This window comes from Xenopus tropicalis, chromosome 2 (genome assembly GCF_000004195.4).
Source record: "Xenopus tropicalis strain Nigerian chromosome 2, UCB_Xtro_10.0, whole genome shotgun sequence".
NCBI classification, from domain to species: domain Eukaryota; kingdom Metazoa; phylum Chordata; class Amphibia; order Anura; family Pipidae; genus Xenopus; species Xenopus tropicalis.
Window position 1 is genome coordinate 93,184,819 of NC_030678.2, and position 23,494 is coordinate 93,208,312.

General features: G+C 38.8%; 1 protein-coding gene across 1 annotated transcript in view; it reads right to left on the reverse strand.

Moving 5' to 3' along the window:
* ca4.2 (carbonic anhydrase IV gene 2) overlaps positions 1-22,864 on the reverse strand; it is a 37,695-nt gene extending 14,831 nt beyond the window's left edge. The window contains exons 1-4 of the mRNA XM_002933836.3: positions 22,722-22,864; positions 10,231-10,269; positions 9,519-9,692; positions 906-1,051 (exon numbers count right to left, since the gene is read on the reverse strand). Of these exons, the coding sequence (XP_002933882.2) occupies positions 906-1,051; positions 9,519-9,692; positions 10,231-10,269; positions 22,722-22,791 (429 nt within the window). The 5' untranslated portion in view covers positions 22,792-22,864. The remainder of the gene's footprint in view (positions 1-905; positions 1,052-9,518; positions 9,693-10,230; positions 10,270-22,721) is intronic.
* Positions 22,865-23,494: the final 630 nt, after the last annotated feature.

Here is a 23,494-nt window from a genome sequence, read left to right on the forward strand (position 1 = left end):
AACCAGGTGATCCCTTTTTAAGGGGTGGTGTTCTCTCTGTGTACATCACTAAAATTGTGAGTGAGTAATCAATACATTTAACAGATACCTTAATTCACCAGCTAAAGATATGGTGTTTATTTGGTTATAGGTTATTGTTAAGAACAATGTTAAAATATCCAACTACCATAGGTTTTCTCCTGAAATATCTGGCAATTTTTGAAAAAGGGTTGGAGCAGATAGTAAAGCTAGTTGGTTCTATAGTAGTCCAGTAATGTAATGGTCCAATAATGTAATGCCCCTCATGGTCCACATGTTTATTTTGGAGTTCAACATTTACCTAATTTCAAAATAGGACTGCTACCTCCATAGATTTGGTTTCTAAGTTTGGTTGTTTCATACAATGGCTCACACATTTAAATTACCCACTGAGGGTTCAAAAGAGAAACATTCTGGTAAATTGAAGAGAAGTTCAGTTCTACTGCTGTAAGGATTGGAAGGGAATGGAAACTAGCAACTAGGCTCTAGTTCTGAGCCTTAAATGTAGCTTTCAGAGTCTACTTCACTCATACACTTATAGAAAATGTTAATGTTCCTATGATACATGCGGATCTGTTGCACTGGCAGACAAATGCCTTTAGTGAACATATTTTATAATCAGTCAAGACTATTACAGCTGATTTACTTTTACAGGGAGATAACTCTGGAGTGACCATAAAGTCATAAAAAGAAATTGCCCCCTCAAGTGTTAAGGTGGCCATACACATTACAATTAATACCTTTCTCGCGAACATTGGTTGCAGGAAAGATTGTTCATTCGTTTTGTACAAAAATATTGGTGTGTGTATGTTCACCTTTATTATAGATGTAATCTTCAACTGTACGAGTATGAAATGTAGCAGCGTGTAAAGAGATATAGACATTACCTCCATTGGATATTTTTCACCGTCTACAGTATGTTCAGATCCATAAAATTCATCACTGCCCCAGTGGAAATGAAACTGTGCTGCGATGTAAGTTTCTGAAAGTCCACCTCCTGAAATTTCAATACCAGTGGGAAGGTCTACTTGGGCTGGAAATAAACATTTCATATAGAAATTATTCAGTGCTCATAATTAAAGCTAAACACTGGCAAACATTTACAACACACACATCTCCATACCTTGAGTTGATTAAAGGACATTTCAGTATTAAATAAATACAATAGGATTGTTTTGCCATCAATATGGATTTAGGATCAAGTACATGGTACTGTTTTATTATCACAAATAATATGGAAATAATTAAAAAATATTTGCTTAAAATAGACAATATGATAAATAGTCTTCCCATAAATCAGAGCTTTCTGAATAACAGGTTTCCGGATAAGAGATCCCACACCAGTATTTGATTTAATGTGACTTACTATATTTTAGCAAATAAACATTTTGCTAATGGATTATAAGTCACCATTCATTGTTCTGCTTTTGCCGACCTAAATCCTCCATAAAGCTGTCCCACTGTGTCTCTCATTCTCTATTGAAGTTGCTCAAAAATAGGTGCAGGAGAATTTGCCTGTAGTAACATTTGCTTGTGTGGACACACTGCTATGCCATTTGTCTTATACAAACCGGATTCCAAAAAAGTTGGGACACTAAACAAATTGTGAATAAAAACTGAACGCAATGATGTGGAGGTGCCAACTTCTAATATTTTATTCAGAATAGAACATAAATCACAGAACAAAAGTTTAAACTAAGAAAATGTACCATTTTAAGGGAAAATATGTTGATTCAGAATTTCATGGTGTCAACAAATCCCAAAAAAGTTGGGACAAGGCCATTTTCACCACTGTGTGGCATCTCCCCTTCTTCCAAAACTCAACAGACGTCTGGGGACCGAGGAGACCAGTTTCTCAAGTTTAGGAATAGGAATGCTCTCCCATTCTTGTCTAATACAGGCCTCTAACTGTTCAATCGTCTTGGGCCTTCTTTGTCTCACCTTCCTCTTTATGATGCGCCAAATGTTCTCTATAGGTGAAAGATCTGGACTGCAGACTGGCCATTTCAGTACCCGGATCCTTCTCCTACGCAGCCATGATGTTGTGATTGATGCAGAATGTGGTCTGGCATTATCTTGTTGAAAAATGCAGGGTCTTCCCTGAAAGAGATGACGTCTGGATGGGAGCATATGTTGTTCTAGAACCTGAATATATTTTTCTGCATTGATGCTGCCTTTCCAGACATGCAAGCTGCCCATGCCACACGCACTCATGCAACCCCATACCATCAGAGATGCAGGCTTCTGAACTGAGCGTTGATAACAGCTTGGGTTGTCCTTGTCCTCTTTGGTCCGGATGACATGGAGTCCCAGATTTCCAAAAAGAACTTCGAATCGTGACTCGTCTGACCACAGAACAGTCTTCCATTTTGCCACACTCCATTTTAAATGATCCCTGGCCCAGTGAAAACGCCTGAGCTTGTGGATCTTGCTTAGAAATGGCTTCTTCTTTGCACTGTAGAGTTTCAGCTGGCAACGGCGGATGGCACGGTGGATTGTGTTCACTGACAATGGTTTCTGGAAGTATTCCTGAGCCCATTCTGTGATTTCCTTTACAGTAGCATTCCTGTTTGTGGTGCAGTGTCGTTTAAGGGCTCGGAGATCACGGGCATCCAGTATGGTTTTACGGCCTTGACCCTTACGCACAGAGATTGTTCCAGATTCTCTGAATCTTCGGATGATGTTATGCACAGTTGATGATCATAGATGCAAAATCTTTGCAATTTTTCGCTGGGTAACACCTTTCTGATATTGCTCCACTATCTTTCTGCGCAACATTGTGGGAATTGGTGATCCTCTACCCATCTTGGCTTCTGAGAGACACTCTGAGAAGCTCTTTTTATACTCAATCATGTTGCCAATTGACCTAATTAGTGTTATTTGGTCTTCCAGCTCTTCGTTATGCTCAAATTTACTTTTTCCAGCCTTATTGCTACTTGTCCCAACTTTTTTGGGATTTGTTGACACCATGAAATTCTGAATCAACATATTTTTCCCTTAAAATGGTACATTTTCTCAGTTTAAACTTTTGTTCCGTGATTTATGTTCTATTCTGAATAAAATATTAGAAGTTGGCACCTCCACATCATTGCGTTCAGTTTTTATTCACAATTTGTTTAGTGTCCCAACTTTTTTGGAATCCGGTTTGTAATTCATTATACAGTTCCGCTTCCTATCTAAGCTGAGAGCAAGTATGGAGCAAGCCAGTCTTACCTGCCATGTTATTATAAATGTACCTGAAGTTAATGTGCTTGCCTGTCTGCTTCACTTGTAGTAACCAGCAGAATCATTTAACCCACTGCTAGCCAAGCAGTCTTTCACATTGCCAAAGAGGATCCTTCAGACCAAAATCTTAATTACAGTTAAAGAGAATTAACCAGTCTTGCTGAGATTATTGTGCAATTTTAGCTTCTTTGGTTAACAGTGTAGACTGTAGAGGGATCCTCAAACTACGGCCCGCGGGCCGGATCCAGCCCCCCAAGGTAATTTACCCAACCCCGCTGCATCCTCACCGCTGGCAACGGGGTGTGGGGAAGGGACAGTGGAGGAGCTGGGAGAGGGAGGATGGAGTGTGGAGTGGGAGGACAAAGGACACAGCAGGGAGCGGGGGAGCTGGGAGAGAGAGGACAGAGCAAGGAGCGGGGGAGCTGGAAGAGGGAGGACAGAGCGTGGAGCGGGAGGACACAGCAGGGAGCGGGGGAGCTGGGAGAGAGATGACAGATTAAGGAGCGGGGGAGCTGAGAGAGGGAGGATGGAGCGGGGAGCGGGAGGACACAGCAGGGAGCGTAGGAGCTGGGAGAGAGAGGACGGAGCAAGGAGCGGGGGAGCTGGAAGAGGGAGGACAGAGCGGGAGGACACAGCAGGGAGCGGGGGAGCTGGGAGAGAGATGACAGAGCAAGGAGCGGGGGAGCTGAGAGAGGGAGGATGGAGCGGGGAATGAGAGGACACATCATAGTAACATAGTAACATAGTAACATAGTAAGTTGGGTTGAAAAAAGACATACGTCCATCAAGTTCAACCATAATGCCTATACCTAACCTGCCTAACTACAAGTTGATCCAGAGGAAGGCAAAAAACCCCATCTGAAGCCTCTCTAATTTGCCTCAGAGGGGAAAAAATTCCTTCCTGACTCCAAGATGGCAATCGGACCAGTCCCTGGGGCAACTTGTACTGAGAGCTATCTCCCATAACCGTGTATTCCCTCACTTGCTAAGAATCCATCCAGCCCCTTCTTAAAGCTATATAATGTATCAGCCAGTACGACTGATTCGGGGAGGGAATTCCACAACTTCACAGCTCTCACTGTAAAAAATCCTTTCCGAATATTTAAATGGAACCTCCCTTCTTCTAAACGGAGTGGGTGCCCTCGTGTCCGTTGGAAGGACCTACTGGTAAATAAAACATTAGAGAGGTTATTATATGATCCCCTTATATATTTATACATAGTTATCATGTCACCTCTTAAGCGCCTCTTCTCCAGTGTAAACAGACCCAACTTGGCCAGTCTTTCTTCATAACTGAGACTTTCCATACCCTTTACCAGCTTAGTTGCCCTTCTCTGGACCCTCTCTAGCTCAATAATGTCCCGTTTGAGCACTGGAGACCAAAACTGAACAGCATATTCTAGATGGGGCCTTACCAGTGCTCTGTAAAGGGGAAGAATAACCCCCTCCTCCCGTGAATCTATACCCCTTTTAATACAGCTCAGAACCTTGTTTGCCCTTGCAGCTGCTGCCTGGCATTGCTTGCTACAGCCAAGTTTATTATCTACAAGGACTCCAAGATCCTTCTCCATTATGGATTTGCCTAGTGCAGTCCCATTAAGGTTATACGGGGCTTGCATATTTTTACATCCCAGGTGCATGACCTTACATTTATCCACATTAAATCTCATCTGCCACTTAGCTGCCCAGATTGCCAGTTGGTCAAGATCCTGCTGCAGGGATGTCACATCCTGGATAGAATTGACTGGTCTGCAGAGTTTTGTGTCATCTGCAAACACTGATACATTACTCATAATACCCTCCCCTAAGTCATTTATGAACAAATTAAACAAAAGTGGACCCAGTACAGAACCCTGAGGGACCCCACTGAGAACCTTACTCCAAGTAGAGAATGTACCATTAACAACCACCCTCTGTACCCGATCCTGTAGCCAGTTTTCTATCCATGTGCAAACGACTTCACTAAGACCAATAGACCTTAGCTTAGAAAGCAGTCGTTTGTGGGGAACGGTATCAAATGCTTTGGCAAAATCCAAATAGATTATATCTACTGCATCCCCACTGTCCAGCTTCTTACTTACCTCATCATAAAAAGCAATTAAATTGGTCTGACATGACCTGTCCTTCATAAAGCCATGCTGATTACTGCTCATAATGCCATTCTCCACTACATAATTTTGAATGTGATCCCTTAACAAGCCTTCAAATAACTTGCCCACCACGGATGTCAAACTTACAGGCCTATAATTGCCAGGCTGAGATCTTATTCCCTTTTTAAATATGGGAGTGACATTCGCCTTCTTCCAATCACTAGGTACCATACCTGATGAAAGAGAGTCTGAGAATATCAGAAACAAGGGCCACTGCAATTCTGCCCCTAGCTCTCTCAGTACCCGAGGGTGTATTCCATCTGGCCCAGGTGCCTTGTTTACATTTATCGTGTGTAACCCTTTAAGCACCATATCCTGTGCCAACCACTGTGTAGTTGGAGCTGAGGCAACAGTGCAGCTATTGGGTGAGACTTGGCCCACTGGCTCCTCTACTGTATACACAGAAGAAAAGAACTGGTTAAGCACATCTGCCTTTTCTGTATCCGCTGTAACCATATTGTTATTATAACTCAATGGGGCCACACCCTCAACCTGCATCTTTTTACTATTAATATACTTAAAAAACTTTTTGGGGTTAGTCTTGGCCTCAGCCGCGATGCGCTCCTCATTTTCTATCTTTGCCTTCCGGATTGCTGTTTTACAACACTTGTTATAGTGTTTATAATCATTAAACGCAGCTACTGTCCCCTCTGACTTATATTTCTTAAAAGCTTTCCTTTTTTTCCCTATTAACTTCTTTACCTCAGAGTTAAGCCACATAGGGTGATTCTTAACACTTCTACTTTTTCTTATTAATGGAATGAATTGAGAACAGTAATGATTTAATATCATTTTAAATGACAACCATTTCTGCTCTGTATTTTTATCAGAAAACATAATGCCCCAATCTATGCCCTGAAGCGCTGCCCTTAAGGAGCTAAAATTTGCCTTCCTAAAATTCAGTGTCTTTGTTGCCCCCGTGTAAATTTGTTTCCTGCACCAAACATCAAATGAAATAACATTATGGTCACTATTACCCAGGGGTTCAACCACTTGCACATTTGCTATACGTTCTGGGTCATTAGAGATCACTAGATCTAGTATAGCATTGTTCCTGGTTGGCTCCTCAACAACCTGTGACATAAAGTTGTCGTGCAGCAAGTTTATAAACTTGTTCCCATTTACTGTCCTGGCAGTACTATTGCCCCAGTCAATATCAGGGTAATTAAAATCCCCCATTATTATCACTTGCCCCAAACTAGCAGCCTTTTCTATTTGCAACAGGAGCTGGGCCTCCTCCTCTTCGCTTACATTAGGGGGTCTATAGCATACCCCTACAATTAGCTTGGTAGATTCTTTACTATCTGTGAGAAGCTCAACCCATAAGGATTCAGCTCCCTCTGTTCCCCCCATCACTTCCTCCTTAATATTTGCTTTTAAGTCGTGCTTAATGAACAGACACACTCCTCCTCCTTTCCTATTGCCCCTGTCCCTCCGAAACAATGTATACCCCCCAATATTAACAGCCCAGTCATGAGACTCATTCAACCAAGTTTCAGCAACACCAATCACATCATATTTCCGCTCCAACGCCAGTACCTCCAGCTCTCCCATGGAGTGTAGGAGCTGGGAGAGAGAGGACGGAGCGGAGAGTGTGGGATCTGGGAGAGGGAGGACGGAGCAAGGAGCGGGGGAGTTAGGAGAGGGAGGACGGAGCGGGGAGTGGGAGGACACAACAGGGAGTGGGGGAGCTGGGAGAGAGAGGACAGAGCAAGGAGCGGGGGAGCTGGGAGAGGGAGGACGGAGCGGGGAACAGGAGGACACAGCAGGGAGCGTGGGAGCTGGGAGAGAGAGGACGGAGCGGAGAGTGTGGCATCTAGGAGAGGGAGGATGGAGCAAGGTTGGGGGAGCTGGAAGGACGGAGCGGGGCTTGCAAGGACGCAGCAGGGGAGAGGAGGACGCAGGAGCAGGGCCATAGTTTGACCCTGCAGCAAGAAAAAGTTATCTCTACACATTTCCAAACATATGGGAGGCAGGTTAGTTTAATGCTTTCTTAGAATTGTAATACCTAGTGGAACTGTATGGAAAATAGAACACAGAAATAAACATGTTAAAATCAAAGACAATAAGGCTCATGTACTAATGCTGAGCATTTGCTCAGCATTAGTACATGAGCCTTATTGTCTTTGATTTATAGCAAAATAACCCATGGCCCAGGTGAAATATTAGGCACTGCGGGTAAATGAGCCCCCAAAGCGAATACTTACCCAACAGAGAGTTTATATCATATTAAGTGGCCTATTAAATAGTCTTACCAAACTGGAATATAGATATAAGTAAACATTGCCCTTTTACATCTTTTCCCTTGATCCACCATTTTGTGATGGTCTGTGTGCTGCTTGAGATCACCCGACAGGAAATAATGCAGTTCGAACTGTAATGGAATTAAGTGTGATCCTAAGATCACAGGGGGCGGCCCTTAGTACTTAAAATGACAATTTTCTATTAAGGAGTACCCAACGGCACATACTACTAAAAAGTATATTTTTATGAAAATGGTTTATTTAGATGAAGCAGGGTTTTTCAGATGAACAGTTTTAGGAGATATATTTTTATACAGACCTACATTATTTGGAAGTATAGTTTCTCTTTAATAAATGGCATCAATTTGTACAATGACTGCTGCAACTGTGACCATTTAGGAATTTTAGAGATGCATTTTTGTTAATTGAAGAGGAAAAATAATACAGATATGCAAGTAAAAACAATTTGCCATGCATGAACAATAAGAACAAACCTTTCTATGTATGCATCAACATGGCATGACAGGGGTTATGTAATAAATGGTGCAAGATGTGTTACAGATCTAGCCACTTCTAGTAACCAGGTAGCATTTAATGGTCACCTCTTTTGTTTGCTACAGGTTACTGCACCTGGGCAAACTTTGTGCCTTTTATTACATACGGGGCAGGGATTCTAAACATTTGTATTCTTTCATAGTTTAATATATTTGCATTCTCTGTGGCTTTTCATTACCTATAAAGGTCTATTTTGTAAGCACACATCTGGGGCCAAATTCAGTATCATAACATTTCTAGCAAAGGCTTCTGACATCAACTAACCCCCCCTAGGCTCTGGCAAAAAAGGTCATTGCCTTTAAAAATGAAAAACTGTGAACACCTATGGCAATTACTTTTTGAAAAGTGACAATAACATAAGAGAATAAACATACATAATTCTAGTTACTCACGTGCCTGTTGGTGTGTTTATATCAAATAAATTGCCTAGTTGCTTGTAAGGATATTTGAATGAAAAAACATTCTATTTTAAAGGTGACGTTCATGCATACATTTATTGGGTGTGATGTACATGCCCCATGCACTACTATTTGCCTCTCCTAAATCGCAGTTTATATGTCAAAAGGATATTTGACATATAAACTGCAATCTTCTGGGAATTGGGAATCAGAAGAGTATGTTCCAATACTGGTTAGACTAAAGGGGGTCATACATGTTCAGATTTTAGTCTTCTTCCAAGTTTAGTCTTTGGTTATTGGTTGTATGTACACATATACAAGTACATTAGAGGGGATTATAGGCAGATAGGGGGTGTTCTTTTTTCCCATAAAAACGATCAACACACCAGAGGCCCCCCTTTAGATTAGAGAAACAGAGCTTCCATTTGAAGCAGCGTAGGGGGTTTTTCACGGTGAGGGCAGTGAAGCTGTGGAATGCCCTTCCTAATGATGTTGTAATGGCAGACTCTGTTAATGCCTTTAAGAGGGGCCTGGATGAGTTCTTGAACAAGCAAAATATCCAAGGCTATTGTGATACTAATATCTACAGTTAGTACTAGTGGTTGTATATATAGTTTATGTATGTGAGTGTTAGATTGGTAAGTATAGGTTGTGTGTGCTGGGTTTACTTGGATGGGTTGAACTTGATGGACTATGGTCTTTTTTCAACCCTGTGTAACTATGTAACTCTATTTAAAAGTTATTTTCATTACATAGATGCCTGGATTTGCTGCTGTAAAAGCAGAACTAGAGATTTGCCTACGCTTGCATTGCTCAGGCACTGGGAACACTAAAGCAGTTTAGTTTTTGGTGGCACCACTGTATTGATTAGAGATGGAGAAAGGCTTGTTATGGCAGCTTTACTTGTGTGATTACACTGATATACTCACCAGAATGGCCATTATTTGTAATGTTCAGGTGCCGCCCAGTAATATTATAGCCTTTAAAGTGAAACGGTTTGAGTGCTTTATCAAAAACTGCTTTTTTAGTGAGAACATTTATTGGTGACTGGTGATTTTTTGCACAGGTGGGATAATGTTCGCCCCAAAACCTGGGTCCACAGCCTGCAAAAAAAAAAAAATAGAATACATAAACCCAGAAACATACATGATAACTGTTGTGATTTTTGTAACCAATACTGATTTTGAAACCCATTTGAAGGAGCAAGCGTGTTAAAGTATGCTATTTGCTTTATATAGCAAAAATATTGATGTCTATTTCTGTGTGGGAAATTATATTTTCAGTTAGCGTCATAGATGTTTTATGCAAATGGTACATTTCAGGCAATGCAAAAAGTTACAAAAATAATCAAATCAAAATGTTCCTACTTGTGGCTTTATTAGGGTAAAAATGACACAAAGGAGCAAACCATCTTAATCCCTGCTCCTTCTTATGTTAACACATCTTTTTGTATTTTATCCTATTCTCTCAAAAGACAGCATTTTTAAGCTTTTTTTTTTTTTTTACAAAACATTGAGACCCAAGTATTGATTTAGTATAAACTATGCACCTACTTTTATTTAACTTTCTCTTTTGTTGAAGAAAGCTTCATTGTACCAAATTATTTGGACCCAACCCACAGAATATGGTCTAAAGTCTTACCTAGAGTTTGATGTCCCTGGATTTCATAGCACCAATCACCTATAATAAAGAGCACATAATGCAAAACTGTAACAAATGAAAGTTTAACATGCCCAACAATATATGAAATTGTAATTTCTCTTAAAGGAAAACTATACCCCCAAACAATGCAGGTCTGTATAAAAAAGATATTGCATAAACAAGCTTATATGTAAAAGCCTGCTTTATCTAAATAAACCATTTTCATAAAAATATACTTTTTTAGTAGTATGTGCCATTGGGTACATACGAATAGTGGTGCACACAAACACACCAAAGACATACATACATGTTAGTCACAAGAGCCAATTAGTGGACTAAATTTTGTCTTATAAACTATCTGTTGGTTAAGTATTTATTCTAAGAGTATAGTTTTCCTTTAATAGTAACCGATGAGGGGTGTTAGCTTCCATGCATTTTCTGCTGTATGTTTTCATGACCATGATATACGGTATGTAAATAGTTTTTTTTTATGCCATGTGACATTTGTCTTTAACAAAATTTGCTTATAGACAAAATTTTCACAAGCTACATGATCCCATGAAACAAACTGTGGGATTTATATAATATTCAGACAACATTTTTATTTTGAGCTTGCTTAAAAGATGCTAGATTTAGATAATGTACACTTAATTGTGATACATTTTCAGAGTAGCCACTTAGCATTGGAGTAGCATTGGCAATACATAAATGTGCAGTGGTGTTAATATATGCACAAATTCATTTCATCACAAAGCCTCACTTGCAGCTGTAAAAGAACTCAAGCTGGCCATACATGCACCGGTAACATTTTCGGACCGTGTGTGGGCTCCGAATTATGATCCTGATAATGTTCGTACCATGATGAATGGTCGTTTAGTTTATCAAACAGGTTAGAGAATTTTGGTTGTATAAAGTGTGATAGAATGACCCAACAAATGAGGAAAAAGGTGAGTTTTCCCTTCAAGTTCTCCATAGTGGGAGATGTAACCTTTAACGGTTTCTCTGTTTAAAGGGTTTTGCTGTCTGGCCCTTGAAGCTATAGTGTTCTGGATAGAACAAGTTTATCAGGCGATCCATTCCAGTAGTCCAGCTCACCTATTGGAGCTTACTTTCCACAGGAAGGCTGACCTGTCGAAAGGTATTTAATTGTATAAGCAGGTGTGAGACAGTCTCTCAGAGCAGGGCACAGAGCAGGAAGGATACCTCTCTGTGTTAGGACTCCCAGAGGGGCTGGGGGTGCTTCCTGCCACTGCAAGGAGCAGAGGGAGCCCAGACTTGAGAAAGCTACCAAGAGACTGAGGATCTAAGGAGCTGAAAGGAAAGCCAGGAGGCTGAGCTAATCCGCCAGAAGTGTTGTGAGTACAGGGGTGACCCCAACATTTGTGTTTTCCACTGGTAGTGCACAAGGGGTCCAGGTTAGTGAGGGAACCAATCTAATGTGTGAAGGTAGTGCCCAGAGGGCAGGATTTATTTTTATGATTTGTTTTGTATGCTGCAATAGGCAACCCTGTGTAAATAAACTGCCTTAAAGCCAAGAAAGTGTCTGTCGTGGATCCCGCTAGTTTACAAAAGATAAAATCTGTGCATCTATTGTGCATCCAACGATATCCTTGGAGGTCCTACAATGCATTTCCAGGAAGTCCCATTCGCACAATTGGTGCCAACTATTTAACATTCAGAACATCCTCCAATTTGTTATTTTTAGGGCTTTAGCCTAAACATTTAATTTTTAAATTCACTATGGTAAGGTGTATTTGGTGATTTACTTCAGGTATTCTTAATCAGAACTTCTTGATCAGATTCTAATTATTATATAGATAAATATAGATTTATGCTATTATATTTATATTAGTATTTTATTAAATACTAAATATTTACTTAATATTGATATAGAATATCATAAAAAGGGATGGTCTCTCTTCACAAGTCCCTGTAGGGGTAGGCAGAGGGGGAACGTGCCTAGAACGAAATGGTGGGGGAACGCTAAGCATGTACCTCTTCTTTCACCTGTCCCCTAGTCCAGACCCTTGTTCCTCCACCGCCTGCATGTCCATTGCCTCTCCACCTGTCTTTAGTGTGGCCTCACGCTTGCGTGCATATGGGGGGGTGAGGTCAGCTGGGTTGCCCTAAGGCTACCTTTGTGAAGGGAAGAAGCACACCAATATGCCGGCAATGTCTTTAACATATTTATTGCAGAAGCAAGTGCCACTTGTTTCTGCAATAAATGTGTTAAAGGCATTGCCGGCATATTGGTGTGCTTCTTCCCTTCACAAAGGTATACTAATTGGCTTGGGAGCAGCTGAGGAAGTAAAGCAACCAATGGAAATATTTAAGTGTTGTGCCGAAGATTTTTTCTTTTGTTGCCCTAAGGCTCCCAGCTAACTTAGCCCAGTGTTGTTGCCTGCTAACTAAGTAGTGAGGGGCCCCATAATTTGCAAACAAAATGTATAATTTTGTTTTTTTCAATAAGATCCTGGGAGACATACAGTTTTTTTTTTAAAAAAAAAAACCTTTTCAGTATCACTTTACGTCACTGTGCGTATAGATTATACGTTGTTTACACTGAACTCCTTTAGGCCTTAGAATGGCTATGTGCATTTTTTTAATGTAGGGAGAACGCCACAATTGGTTCAGGCAAAATTAACAGCAAAATTTTCTCTATATACAATAGGTTTTTACCCCATACTATATTAAAGGAAATACATAGATAACATCTATTTACAAAGAAGGATATATTTGCTCTTTAAGATGAAAAATTAGGTCTTTGATTAGATGTCTCATAATACTCTGCATTAAATGTAGTTATTACTGTGCATAACTCATCTGAAACTTGCAGCACTTTATTTCTTAAATCAATTTGAATCACGATCTGTGTCCAGTGATAATAAAAGCAGCTTTGGGCTTTAGCTGCAAGCAACAAACAATACCTAGTAGATGCTCTACTTTCAGCGTTGAGATGTTTTTAGTTAAGAGATTCAGCATGCAAGATAAAAAGCTTATCTGTTTCCAAAGTTTTACAGGATAAAAAGAACTATTTGCAAAACAATTAAGCTTGAAACTCTATATTCTGGCAGTTATTCAATCTTTTGCCTACAGGAAAAAAGTACTTTCTTGTTTCCAAAACTTGCATAAATCTTTGTCTTGAAAGCGGATATTGTTCTTTAGTTTAATCTAATCCACTATTCTCTGACGTTCAGTTGTAATTCTTGTGAATTACAGAGTATCAGCGTATATTCTTGGTTGTAGTGTAAGCAGCTACAGAACAATCCAAATGTATATTTTAATAAAAAGGGCATCTCTTGTGTAGCGGAAGATAGGGAAATCTATGTAAAATAAAGTGGATTTGAAAAGTTAACAGGAAAAGAAGCAAGCTTTAAAAAAATAGGTTCAACTCTTGGCCTTATTTGTCAAGAATAATTAAAGATATTAATGCCAATAAAAATCTAGCCTCGTGATTAATTGGCTTTCTAAGTTGCCAGGGTCATTGACAAACAGATTTCAGTCTGATCAAGCTAGCATACAAAGCCAAAAATAACCAGCTGCAGGTTGTTTCTGTATTAATTTTGTTTTACTTATAGTTTTTGGGATATAAAAGGTTTACTTATGTTCTTCCTCAACCTAACATTTCTTCAGACTGCAAACAACTTAACTATGCAAACTAGCTAACCTGCAAATTAAATTTGATCTTAATTTATTTACACTCAATATCCATTTAAGCTTTCCTGCCCAAGTGAAACTTAGTTTCTGACTAAGGACAAACACTAGAGCAAATTTCATCAGAGGCTAATTACCCTATCAGTATGAGTTTGAACTGTGAGAGAAAACTTATACAACACCATGGAGATAGTGCCCTTGTCAGAACTGAACCCCAGGCCAAAGTACTGCAGGAAAAAAGGACAAACTAGTTTGTCAATTAGGAGAGATTGGTCAAACCTAGATAGTCAACTATGTTCAATATTAGGTCACTTTACTAGTTAGAGATGTTTTATCAACATGCAATGTGATTTCCATGGACTCCAGAGAGCAGTAATGTTGTTGTAAATAGGAAGGGTGGCTGGATAGTATTAATAATAGTGCAAGACACCAACAATAACAGAGCCGAAAAATAATTGTTTGCTCTGGGCCTCCACATGACAAAAGACCTAATGTCCTAGGTCTAGTGATGAGATTATGGTGGGAAACTAGCTGTGACTGTGTTTGGAGATAAAATATTTTAAAGAAAACTCATCAGCTTCTAAACCTGCATAAGTAGCTTGTAATAGACATCAGTTCAGTGGGCCACTAGTTAATGTTAGAACACAGAAAACCCCATTTACAAAGCAACCAACTACCTTTACTTGTGAGAAACTTAAAAAAAGCCTGTTGCATACATTATTATATATCAGTTGGCAATATTTCTTTTTGTAATCATTTGGATATGTAATGCAGTCGGAAGAAGCCTAAAGAAACCTTGCTTGCCCACTATGCTTGTACACCATTTATTAGTGCACCAAAAGAGTCTTGCACTGGTTTAAGTGCAACCCGGTAAGGATGCCGGATGCGGAGGAGGGTGTGGCCTGCACTCGGCGGACAGAAGACTTGTTCTAAGTCTTAGAACACATCTTCTATCCGCCGTGCGCAGTGAGCCAGATGCAGCCATCAAAAGAGCCACATCTGGCTCCCGAGCCATAGGTTCCCTACCCCTGGTATAAAGGAAAATCCTTGAAAAATACATGCCCTAGAAGTCATTTATTAATGCCCCAGATGTAAGGAAAATTTCATTGAGGAGTATAAAATAGCAGCCCTTAAGTGCTCATTGAATAAGCACATAACTGCACCATGCATCCTGTGACCGATAAAAAATCTTAGACAAGGTGCAGAGTGCAGTGTGTGAGCACAAGGCAGTTCTGTCCTAACCACCTGCTTTACAGGGCCAGCATTAAAACTAGTGCACCCCTAGGCCACTTGCAGCCCCTGTGCACTTGCACCCCTACCCCCTCGCACCACCCCACCCGCTCATAGTTTCACATCAAAAAGGTATCCAGCCTATTTCCACACCATACATCCCCACCCATACAGTAAAGTAACCAATCATATCGACGTGGTGAAACCTCCATATTTTTCAATCTCAGTTTATGTTATATATCTGCTTACTCAATATCTCAATCTTAGAGGCTGAAATTTTTTGGAGTAACACAAAGCAGTAGGCCGGTGGGTGCTGCTGGTTCATGCCTTATACAGGTATCGGACCCCTTATCCGGAAACCCGTTATCCAGAAAGCTCCGAATTACGGAATGCCCGTCTCCCATAGACTCCATTTTAATCAAATAATTCAGAATTTTAAAACTGATTTCCTTTTTCTATATAGAAATAAAACAGAACCTTGTAATTGATTCCAACTAAGATATAATTAATCCTTATTGGATGCAAAACAATCCTATTGGGTTTAATTAATGTTTTATTGATTTTTTAGTAGACTTAAGGTATTGAGATCCAAATTACGGAAAGACCCCTTATCCGGAATACCCTTGGTCCCGAGCATTCTGGATAATGGGTCCTATACCTGTACAAGTTTTTAAAAGCTGAAACACATCTACAGTTGATTTTAATGTCAATTCTTATTATGCAGTATTATGAAGTTCTGAATGTGTGGCTGAACATATCTCAAGCCTAAAGTTCCTGAGATTCTAAGAATTTAAAAACTTGCCAAATTGTTTATCCTAATTTCTAGTCACCTGCTCCTGGGGCAGATTTATTAACATTCAGATTTTAGTGGTTTTAGAGTTCTTGAAACCATGAATAAACTCAATTTCTCTAAAATCATGAATGCCAAGTGATTTATTAAAACAGCCTTTTAAAGGGGACATATTGTGTGAAAAGCAATATTGTGTCAATGAATTGTGCTCATTTAAATATATATTTTGTAATACAACACTCTGTAGCATTCTGAATCAAGTGACAAAGGTGTTTATTGTGCTAACAGAACAGGCACCGTTTGGTGCTCCAGCCCTATCTCTAGTTTGATCCATAATTTGAGCCATATATTGCAGCAGTTGTTGCTTTTTGGCATATGATGTTTAATCAAAATTAAAATTTTCCCCAATTCCGGCACATAGACAAAAGAAAAGCAATTGCAACTATTTCTTTGGGTGACGGGTCCCTTTTAAAGGGGACGTTCACCCTGAAGAACAATTGTAAAGTTGCTAGGAATGGGACATTCTATAACATACAAAAACGTGAACCACCTTTAAAACAGAGCCTAATCCTAAATGGAGCAGCAGGTAATGATTTTCTGCCTCACAGCACAGCCTATGGAAGACAAACAATACAATCTAATGATATCAGGGTTGTTTCTCTCATGGTAGTGTCTGTACACTGTTTAAAGCAGCAATTTTTACTTATGAATGGGAAGCAGAAAATGTGTTAAAATTGTTATCAACCAAAGCCTAGTAGCAGCTTTTTTTAAATTTAGAACCTTCATGGTTACATAGTGATAAACCTACTTATCACATCAAACCATTCAGCATTTGCTTTATTTACAGTAACTAAACAGTGTTGCTGCCCCTACCCCATAATGACCTCAATCCTTTTTTTTTTTTTTACTTTTATAGAATTGTCTTACTCACATTTTTAAATTGTGGTTTTGGAAGGTTCCAGTAATAGCACTTTCCACAAGGCTACAATGCTACAAAGCAGTGACATAAGACAGAGGAAGCAGACCCAAGCTACACAGCATTTAAAGCTGACATTCACTGGCCCATGGATTTACTGAGGGGCAGTTTTTCTGTCCAACTGATGTACATAAATTTAAACTACTTTAAGAAGCAACTTGCAGAGGTGTAGGGCACGGAGGTATAATAACGCCAGGTAGTTCTATCAAACAAGCTCTTATATATTCCTCTGAGTATATAGAGATTTTGTCTCACAGAAAGAGTATGTGGACAGGTATCCAGTATATGTGAAAATATGCAGAGCACAAGACAAAAACACAAGAGGTCCTCTTCACCCACCCATTATCAATATGCTAAGGACATTCAGACATTTTGTGCATTAAGCTCCTGTCATTCCCACCTAGAGTCAAGTAATTTCAATGGGCCAATAAAAGGGAAACCATTTGGGAGTTTTAACCTTGAAAACAAGTAAGTTGCAGGTAAAAAATAATGAAGCAGTAGAATTCATAATGAATCATATGAAAGTTAGTGTAGGACTGGTCAGACCAGAGATGACTTTGACTTAGCTGGCCAGCTTAAAGTATATTACAATATATGGGCAAAATAGCCTCCATGCGCACGACAAAACTGTGAATTGGCTCTTTTAAACAAGTTACTTGCATAACCACACACAAATAACACAAAAAGGAAATCTGAAGTAAAAAAAGTGATAATTCAGATTTGCTCCAATGCGATGGTATTTTTTAAATGTTGCCCACACATGATGTGATTTAGAACAGGCAACAAAATAATAAGAGCAAACCCTATTTACCCCCTTGGGTACTAATGTTTAAAATGTACTGATCTAGTATGACTCTCTCTGTCCCCTTAAAGTCTTATTAGCGGTATATGGTCTGTGACCATAGTTCTCAAATAATTGTTGGGTGAGAGTATTTTACCAACATTACTATTGATCCGCAAGTTTTGTGTGAATTGAAACGGCTGTATAGCAAAAGTCTAGAGCTGAATAATATTGGTGTTACACTCTCAGTATTATCATATGCAATGGATCCCAAAAGGGTTCAAAATTGGACAATATAATTAATTTCTGCCAGAGAAGGTGTGCCATGTCCAACTGTTGCTTGCTTGATCCTGTGGTTATATGGAGTTACACACAAGGGATGCAAAAAAGAAAAAAACTTTTTTTTATTTTAAACATTTTATTGAAGTTTTGCAATAAACATGTAAGATAAATAATGACAAATTATTTAAATATAGGTTGTACAACAATAGTCACATTCGACAGTTTGTCCTTCAAAAAGATAAGAAATAAAGGAAATAGAATGCTTACAGAGAAACAAAATAAGTAATTTAAATAGAGAAAAACAAAACAAATTACCTAACTATGCCCAGTGGATTAACTATAAAAAGAAAAGTTTCCTAGAGAGGAAAATCAAGGATATTTTTGCTTATATGTTCATGAATTATTGAAATAAATCTATATATGCAGCATTTTATAAATCTGATCCTTATTACTTATATCTATAGCATTAAAGGAAAATGACCATGTATTTTTAATAGGGATCCTGGATTTAGGTTCACTTGTTTTTGCTTTGATGGCCTCTTGCCAGCTAAGCTGATTAAGATAAGAAACAATTTCTGTTATAGGAGGGGTTTCCTCTTTTAACCAATAATAAAATAATGCTTTTTAAGAGGCAGCCATAAACAAAAATAATAATTTATCAATTTTTTGTGCTAAGGAGACTGGTAAAATGCTTGATAACACCTCCTCTTTTTTAATGTGTAATAGAGCGATAGGAGATAACTTTATATTTAAATTCAACCTGTGGTTCAAGAATCTTTCCACCATGTTCCACAAGTTACCAATCTTTGGACAAGACCATAGGTAGTGGAATAAATTAACACCAGTTTCGTTACATTTGGGGCAAAAAGAGTTTGTTTTAAAGCACTTATTATGAACAAAACGTTTTCCATAGCCTAGATGGACAAGTTTGAATTGCTGAATCCTCCAGCTTTAAGCAAAAATCAGATTGTTGAATTCATGCATAGACTTAACCAATTGCGAAGGGGATACAAAGTGTTGTAGATAGACAGACCACTTAACGGACACCACCCTTTTAAAGGGGACCTGTCACCCTAAGAAATAACTCCAAATTATTTTCTATATTGTTAGTTGAGCAAAATAAACGTTACTTACTCTATAAAAATAATATAAATCTTGTTTCATTCCGTCGTGGAATTACTCAGTCAAAGCAAGCAGGCAGGCACCATTTTGTGGACACTGTTATGAAGGCAAGCTTTGTATCATGCCAAAATCTTGTGTATGTGCCAGAATGGGGGACCTGATGCCTATGCCAACGCACTGGCTACACAATTAGATGATGAGGAGGGAGGGGGAACGTGAGATGTGCAGTGACAGCTAGGTGGTGCTGAATGGAAAGCTAAAGTTATTGTCTGCCCCGCCTCTATGCCTAAGGCATAGAGGCGGGGCAAGCAAAATATGATTGACAGCTGGGATTTTTAAATGCCTTTTTAATGGGGTTGGATGTGTTAATATAAAAATGAATTTGGGTTTCATGTTTAACTTGAAAAGGACTTTTATTATACAGCTTTTTATGTCTGGGTGACAGGTCCACTTTAAGGATTAAATTGAGCAGAGTGGAAAGCTCTCAGTTTATTTAAATGTGATGATACTATCATTATAAAAGCTGCAGACAAGGGGTGTGTTATACTGAACTGTTTTAATTATTTAAAAGCTATGTACAGTATAATTATTACTGGTAAGTCAGTTTTTATGCATTTTACCCTACACCCAGATATTAAAAAAAGTTAAAATCAGTATTACAGTTAGGCCTAACATCATATGAGATTATGTTTTTGGATACTTCGAACCCACAATAGATGGTTTGTGTAACTGATCCTCCTTATTGACCTATATTGTCTGCTGTTAATTCTATTTCTTATTCATTGGCCCAATTTGTCGATTTTCATTTAAAGGTTATGGTTTATAATTTAGATACACAGTCATTTTCTAGAAAAATGATCTACAACTGGAAGAACAACACATTCTCCCAGCCCTGCCCCCCCTCACACTTCAGTGATATCAGTGACTAGGGTATATAAAGAACACCAGCTTGGCAGGTCAGGCCGGGTGTGGTTTAGAAGAGGGCGGGTTAGAGGGGGTGAGGGTTGCAGCCTAATTTTTTCAGCTTTGGATCTAAACTTTTTTGCAGATTAATGGGACATAGCTGGGGAGCCCCATTGCTCCATCATATGCCAAGTTGGTGATTGGTTGTTTGGAGGAAAAATGTTATACCTTCCCCTGAATTGTTTCAACACATTGATAACGTATTCAAGGTCTGACAGGTAAATTTCATAGGTTACTTGTTGAACACAAAAAATGATGTTCAACGTGGAGTATAACAACAAGAGGATTTTGTTTCTAGATGTACAGGTATGTGTGGATCTTGAAGGGAAATGTCAGACCTCGCTGCACATAAAACAGATAAGAATAGCTTATTAAAGGAGAAGGAAAGTCATTTTGGCATTTTACTGCTAATAGATTTGTCACATAAGTGCAACCTAGAACACTATTTATTCTGCAGAAACCATTACTATACTTGAGTAAACAGCTTTACAAGCTTTCTCCATTTGCTAAAGAGATAGCAGCTGCCATTTTAAGTGGCTTCCTTCCTGCAGTCTATAGCCGTTATAGCCGATATCACACATTCCTAAGGGAGGGGGGAGGGAGTTCTTAACATTCTGGTAGGGGGGGAGAGCAGGAGAGGGGAGAGAGGAGGGAACTGCACAGACACTGGCCCCAGGAATTAAAGATGTTTCTGAGACAGGAAGGCAGACATTGGAACATCATGTTTATTAAAAAAAGAGACAAGAAATCCTGTGTTTCTTTTGATAGAGGACTCAGTGCAGCATTACTGTAAGTGTTTATGGCTGTATTTACATAGACCTTTCTGATAAAGCTAACTTAGTTTTACCTTTCCTTCTCCTTTAAGGTTTCATAGTGCATTTTCAATTGATCATAGCTTTGCTTATATGCCAAAGTAAAATAGATTGAGAAGGAGAAATTGAGGCAATGAGTAAGTTCTTTGGCACATGGATATCCAGAAATGTAGTTAAGAGAGCTTTCCAAATAGCTAAACAATGCAATTGTCAAAACATAGAAAGTAAAAGTTAAAAAAAAACTGTGCCATTTGTGCAGAAATATACAGTGGATTACACTGGATAACTTAACATGTAGTAGGTAAAAACGGGGGTATTTTTAACTAGAGACCCAGTTTTGTGCAAATGGTAAAATCTATTGGAGATCAATTAGCTATGGTCAATCCCATATCCAAATATACCAGAACCACTAGGTCTGGTAAGAAAAACAGGATGTTACAAACGTTAGGGATGTATTTGCTATACTTATTCTAATATGGGACAGAACATCACATGTTAGAATATTTGTGATTTGAGAACTATGATCATACACCATGTATCGGTTCTAAAATGTAGACAGGACAGAGGAAATAATGTTACAGAAAGAGTCACACACATACAAACTTTAGTACCCAAGGGATTATACACTGTTTCCTCTTTATCCAGTTATACAGAGCAATGATAGTGCACACAGTGGGGTTAAAATGCTGAAATGATCTAATCATATGGATGAGGCTAAGGTTTTCTATTGAATTGTTTAACTTGTGCTTTGAAAAAAGGGACACGTGTGGTCCTGAAACGTCAGCAAAAACACAATAAAGCATTTAAAAAAAAAAAACTCACGTGCCCTGACAGAACAAAAAGATTTTATTTGCTATCATAAAAATAATGTTGCAGTAAAAAAAGAATTTGCGGTTTTGGTGCTTTGAAATAAAAATATCACAGAGAACAACAGTTTTGTGTAGGCTTTATAATTCAGTGAAATGAAAGAATGGTAAAGGTTCTGAACATTTTTGCAAGGCAATGCATATACGTGCATGTACACAGAGAAATGTGACAAATGCAGTATTCACACAGGAAGGATTCCACCACTGCCGTCCATCATAACGTACATTTTATCTGAACATAAATAAGGTCCCGATTTGACACTTATCAAGCAAACTCTTCCTGTCCTGGGAATATCTACAAATCCCATAGCCTTGAAAACAGGAAATAGCGCAAGTGCTTCTGTAGGTCAAGAAGGGGACGTATAACAGCTTCATGTTCATATTTCAAGCTGAGCAAGCAGGGAGATGTTATTCCAACACCTGCAATTCCCTTCCTTGCTGCATGTTTGTGGCTGACTCAGGTGAGCTGGTAAAGATCCCCTTTGCAGTAGCAAAGGCATTTTTACTATTTCTGGGTTAGAACACCACCTAAAGGTTATTTTGTGCAGATTTTTTTTACAGGTATGAACCTTAAAAACATCTGCTTGGAACTGAAACTTTTAAAATGAATAGCACATTTATATAATAGCATTTTATGGTAAACTATTAAAACCCAAGCCTGGCAAGTATGTATATTCTTTACATGCATGGTATGTATGCTCCTACTTTCATCAAGTAGAAAAGAAAAATAAATTTCTAATTATCACTCCAGTGTCAAGGTGCAAAATGTGAACTCTTGCTATCAGACTGCATTTGTGCATAAATATAGATGTATCCCACAGTATTCAGGTTAAAAGATTGCAACACTACATTCACTGTTAGTACAGCTAGTGCCAAGTGTTCTTGAAAGTGTAGCGTTAAATGATTAAATGAGTAATAACCCCCGTATATTTTACTATATACAAGAAATTGTCACTGCCCTATCCATATTGTGACCCGGAGAGAAGAGCACGCAGAGAAAGGAAAATAGCCTTACCTTCTGCTGCTGCTGAATCCTTGATAAGTGAAAGGCTAACAAGCAAAGCCAGGGAGAAGCATTTCATCATTGCTGTTACAGGGCTGTGCTCTGTGCCAGAACTAATCAGAATCTTTAGACTGTGATCACATTTCTACTGTGACTTTTTATACCGGAGAGGGACAAGTAGCCAGATACAGTAGGTGAACTCCTCCTTTTTATCCTCCCTTGGCTGAAAATGCTTTACTTGCACCAATAAATGTCAGTGTAATTGCTTAACCCAAAATATATTATAGGCGTGGGATCTATCATCCAGAAACCCACTGTACAGAAAGACCTGTACTACTGCAGTGATTTTCAAAATAGTGTCCTATTTAAAATACCTATATTTCGACTAATTTGATTTTTCACTCTAGTAATAAGATAGTGTTTTGAACTTAATGTTAACTCAGCTAGTATAAAATCTTATGAAAAAACATTCACTTTAAGGTTAATGCTCCACATTATGACAGTGAGTGGCACCAGGTCCCAAAAATTGCTTATTTGGGTATTTTTGTCTCACTTTGATTTTATTATAATGCAAATACCTTATTTAGGTTTTTGAAATATGTTGTCTGTGTAAAAAATATCACAGCAGGGTTTGCAAGAATTGTTGTAGCCAGAGTTACAGACTCCATAGAACACTGAGGTCTCCCCTGAATATTTTATCCTTTCCTTTCTCAGCCTGAGAGTAATGGCACACAAGCCAGATAAGGGGTCTTTCTGTAAAATGGAACTCCATAGTCTGCTAAAAA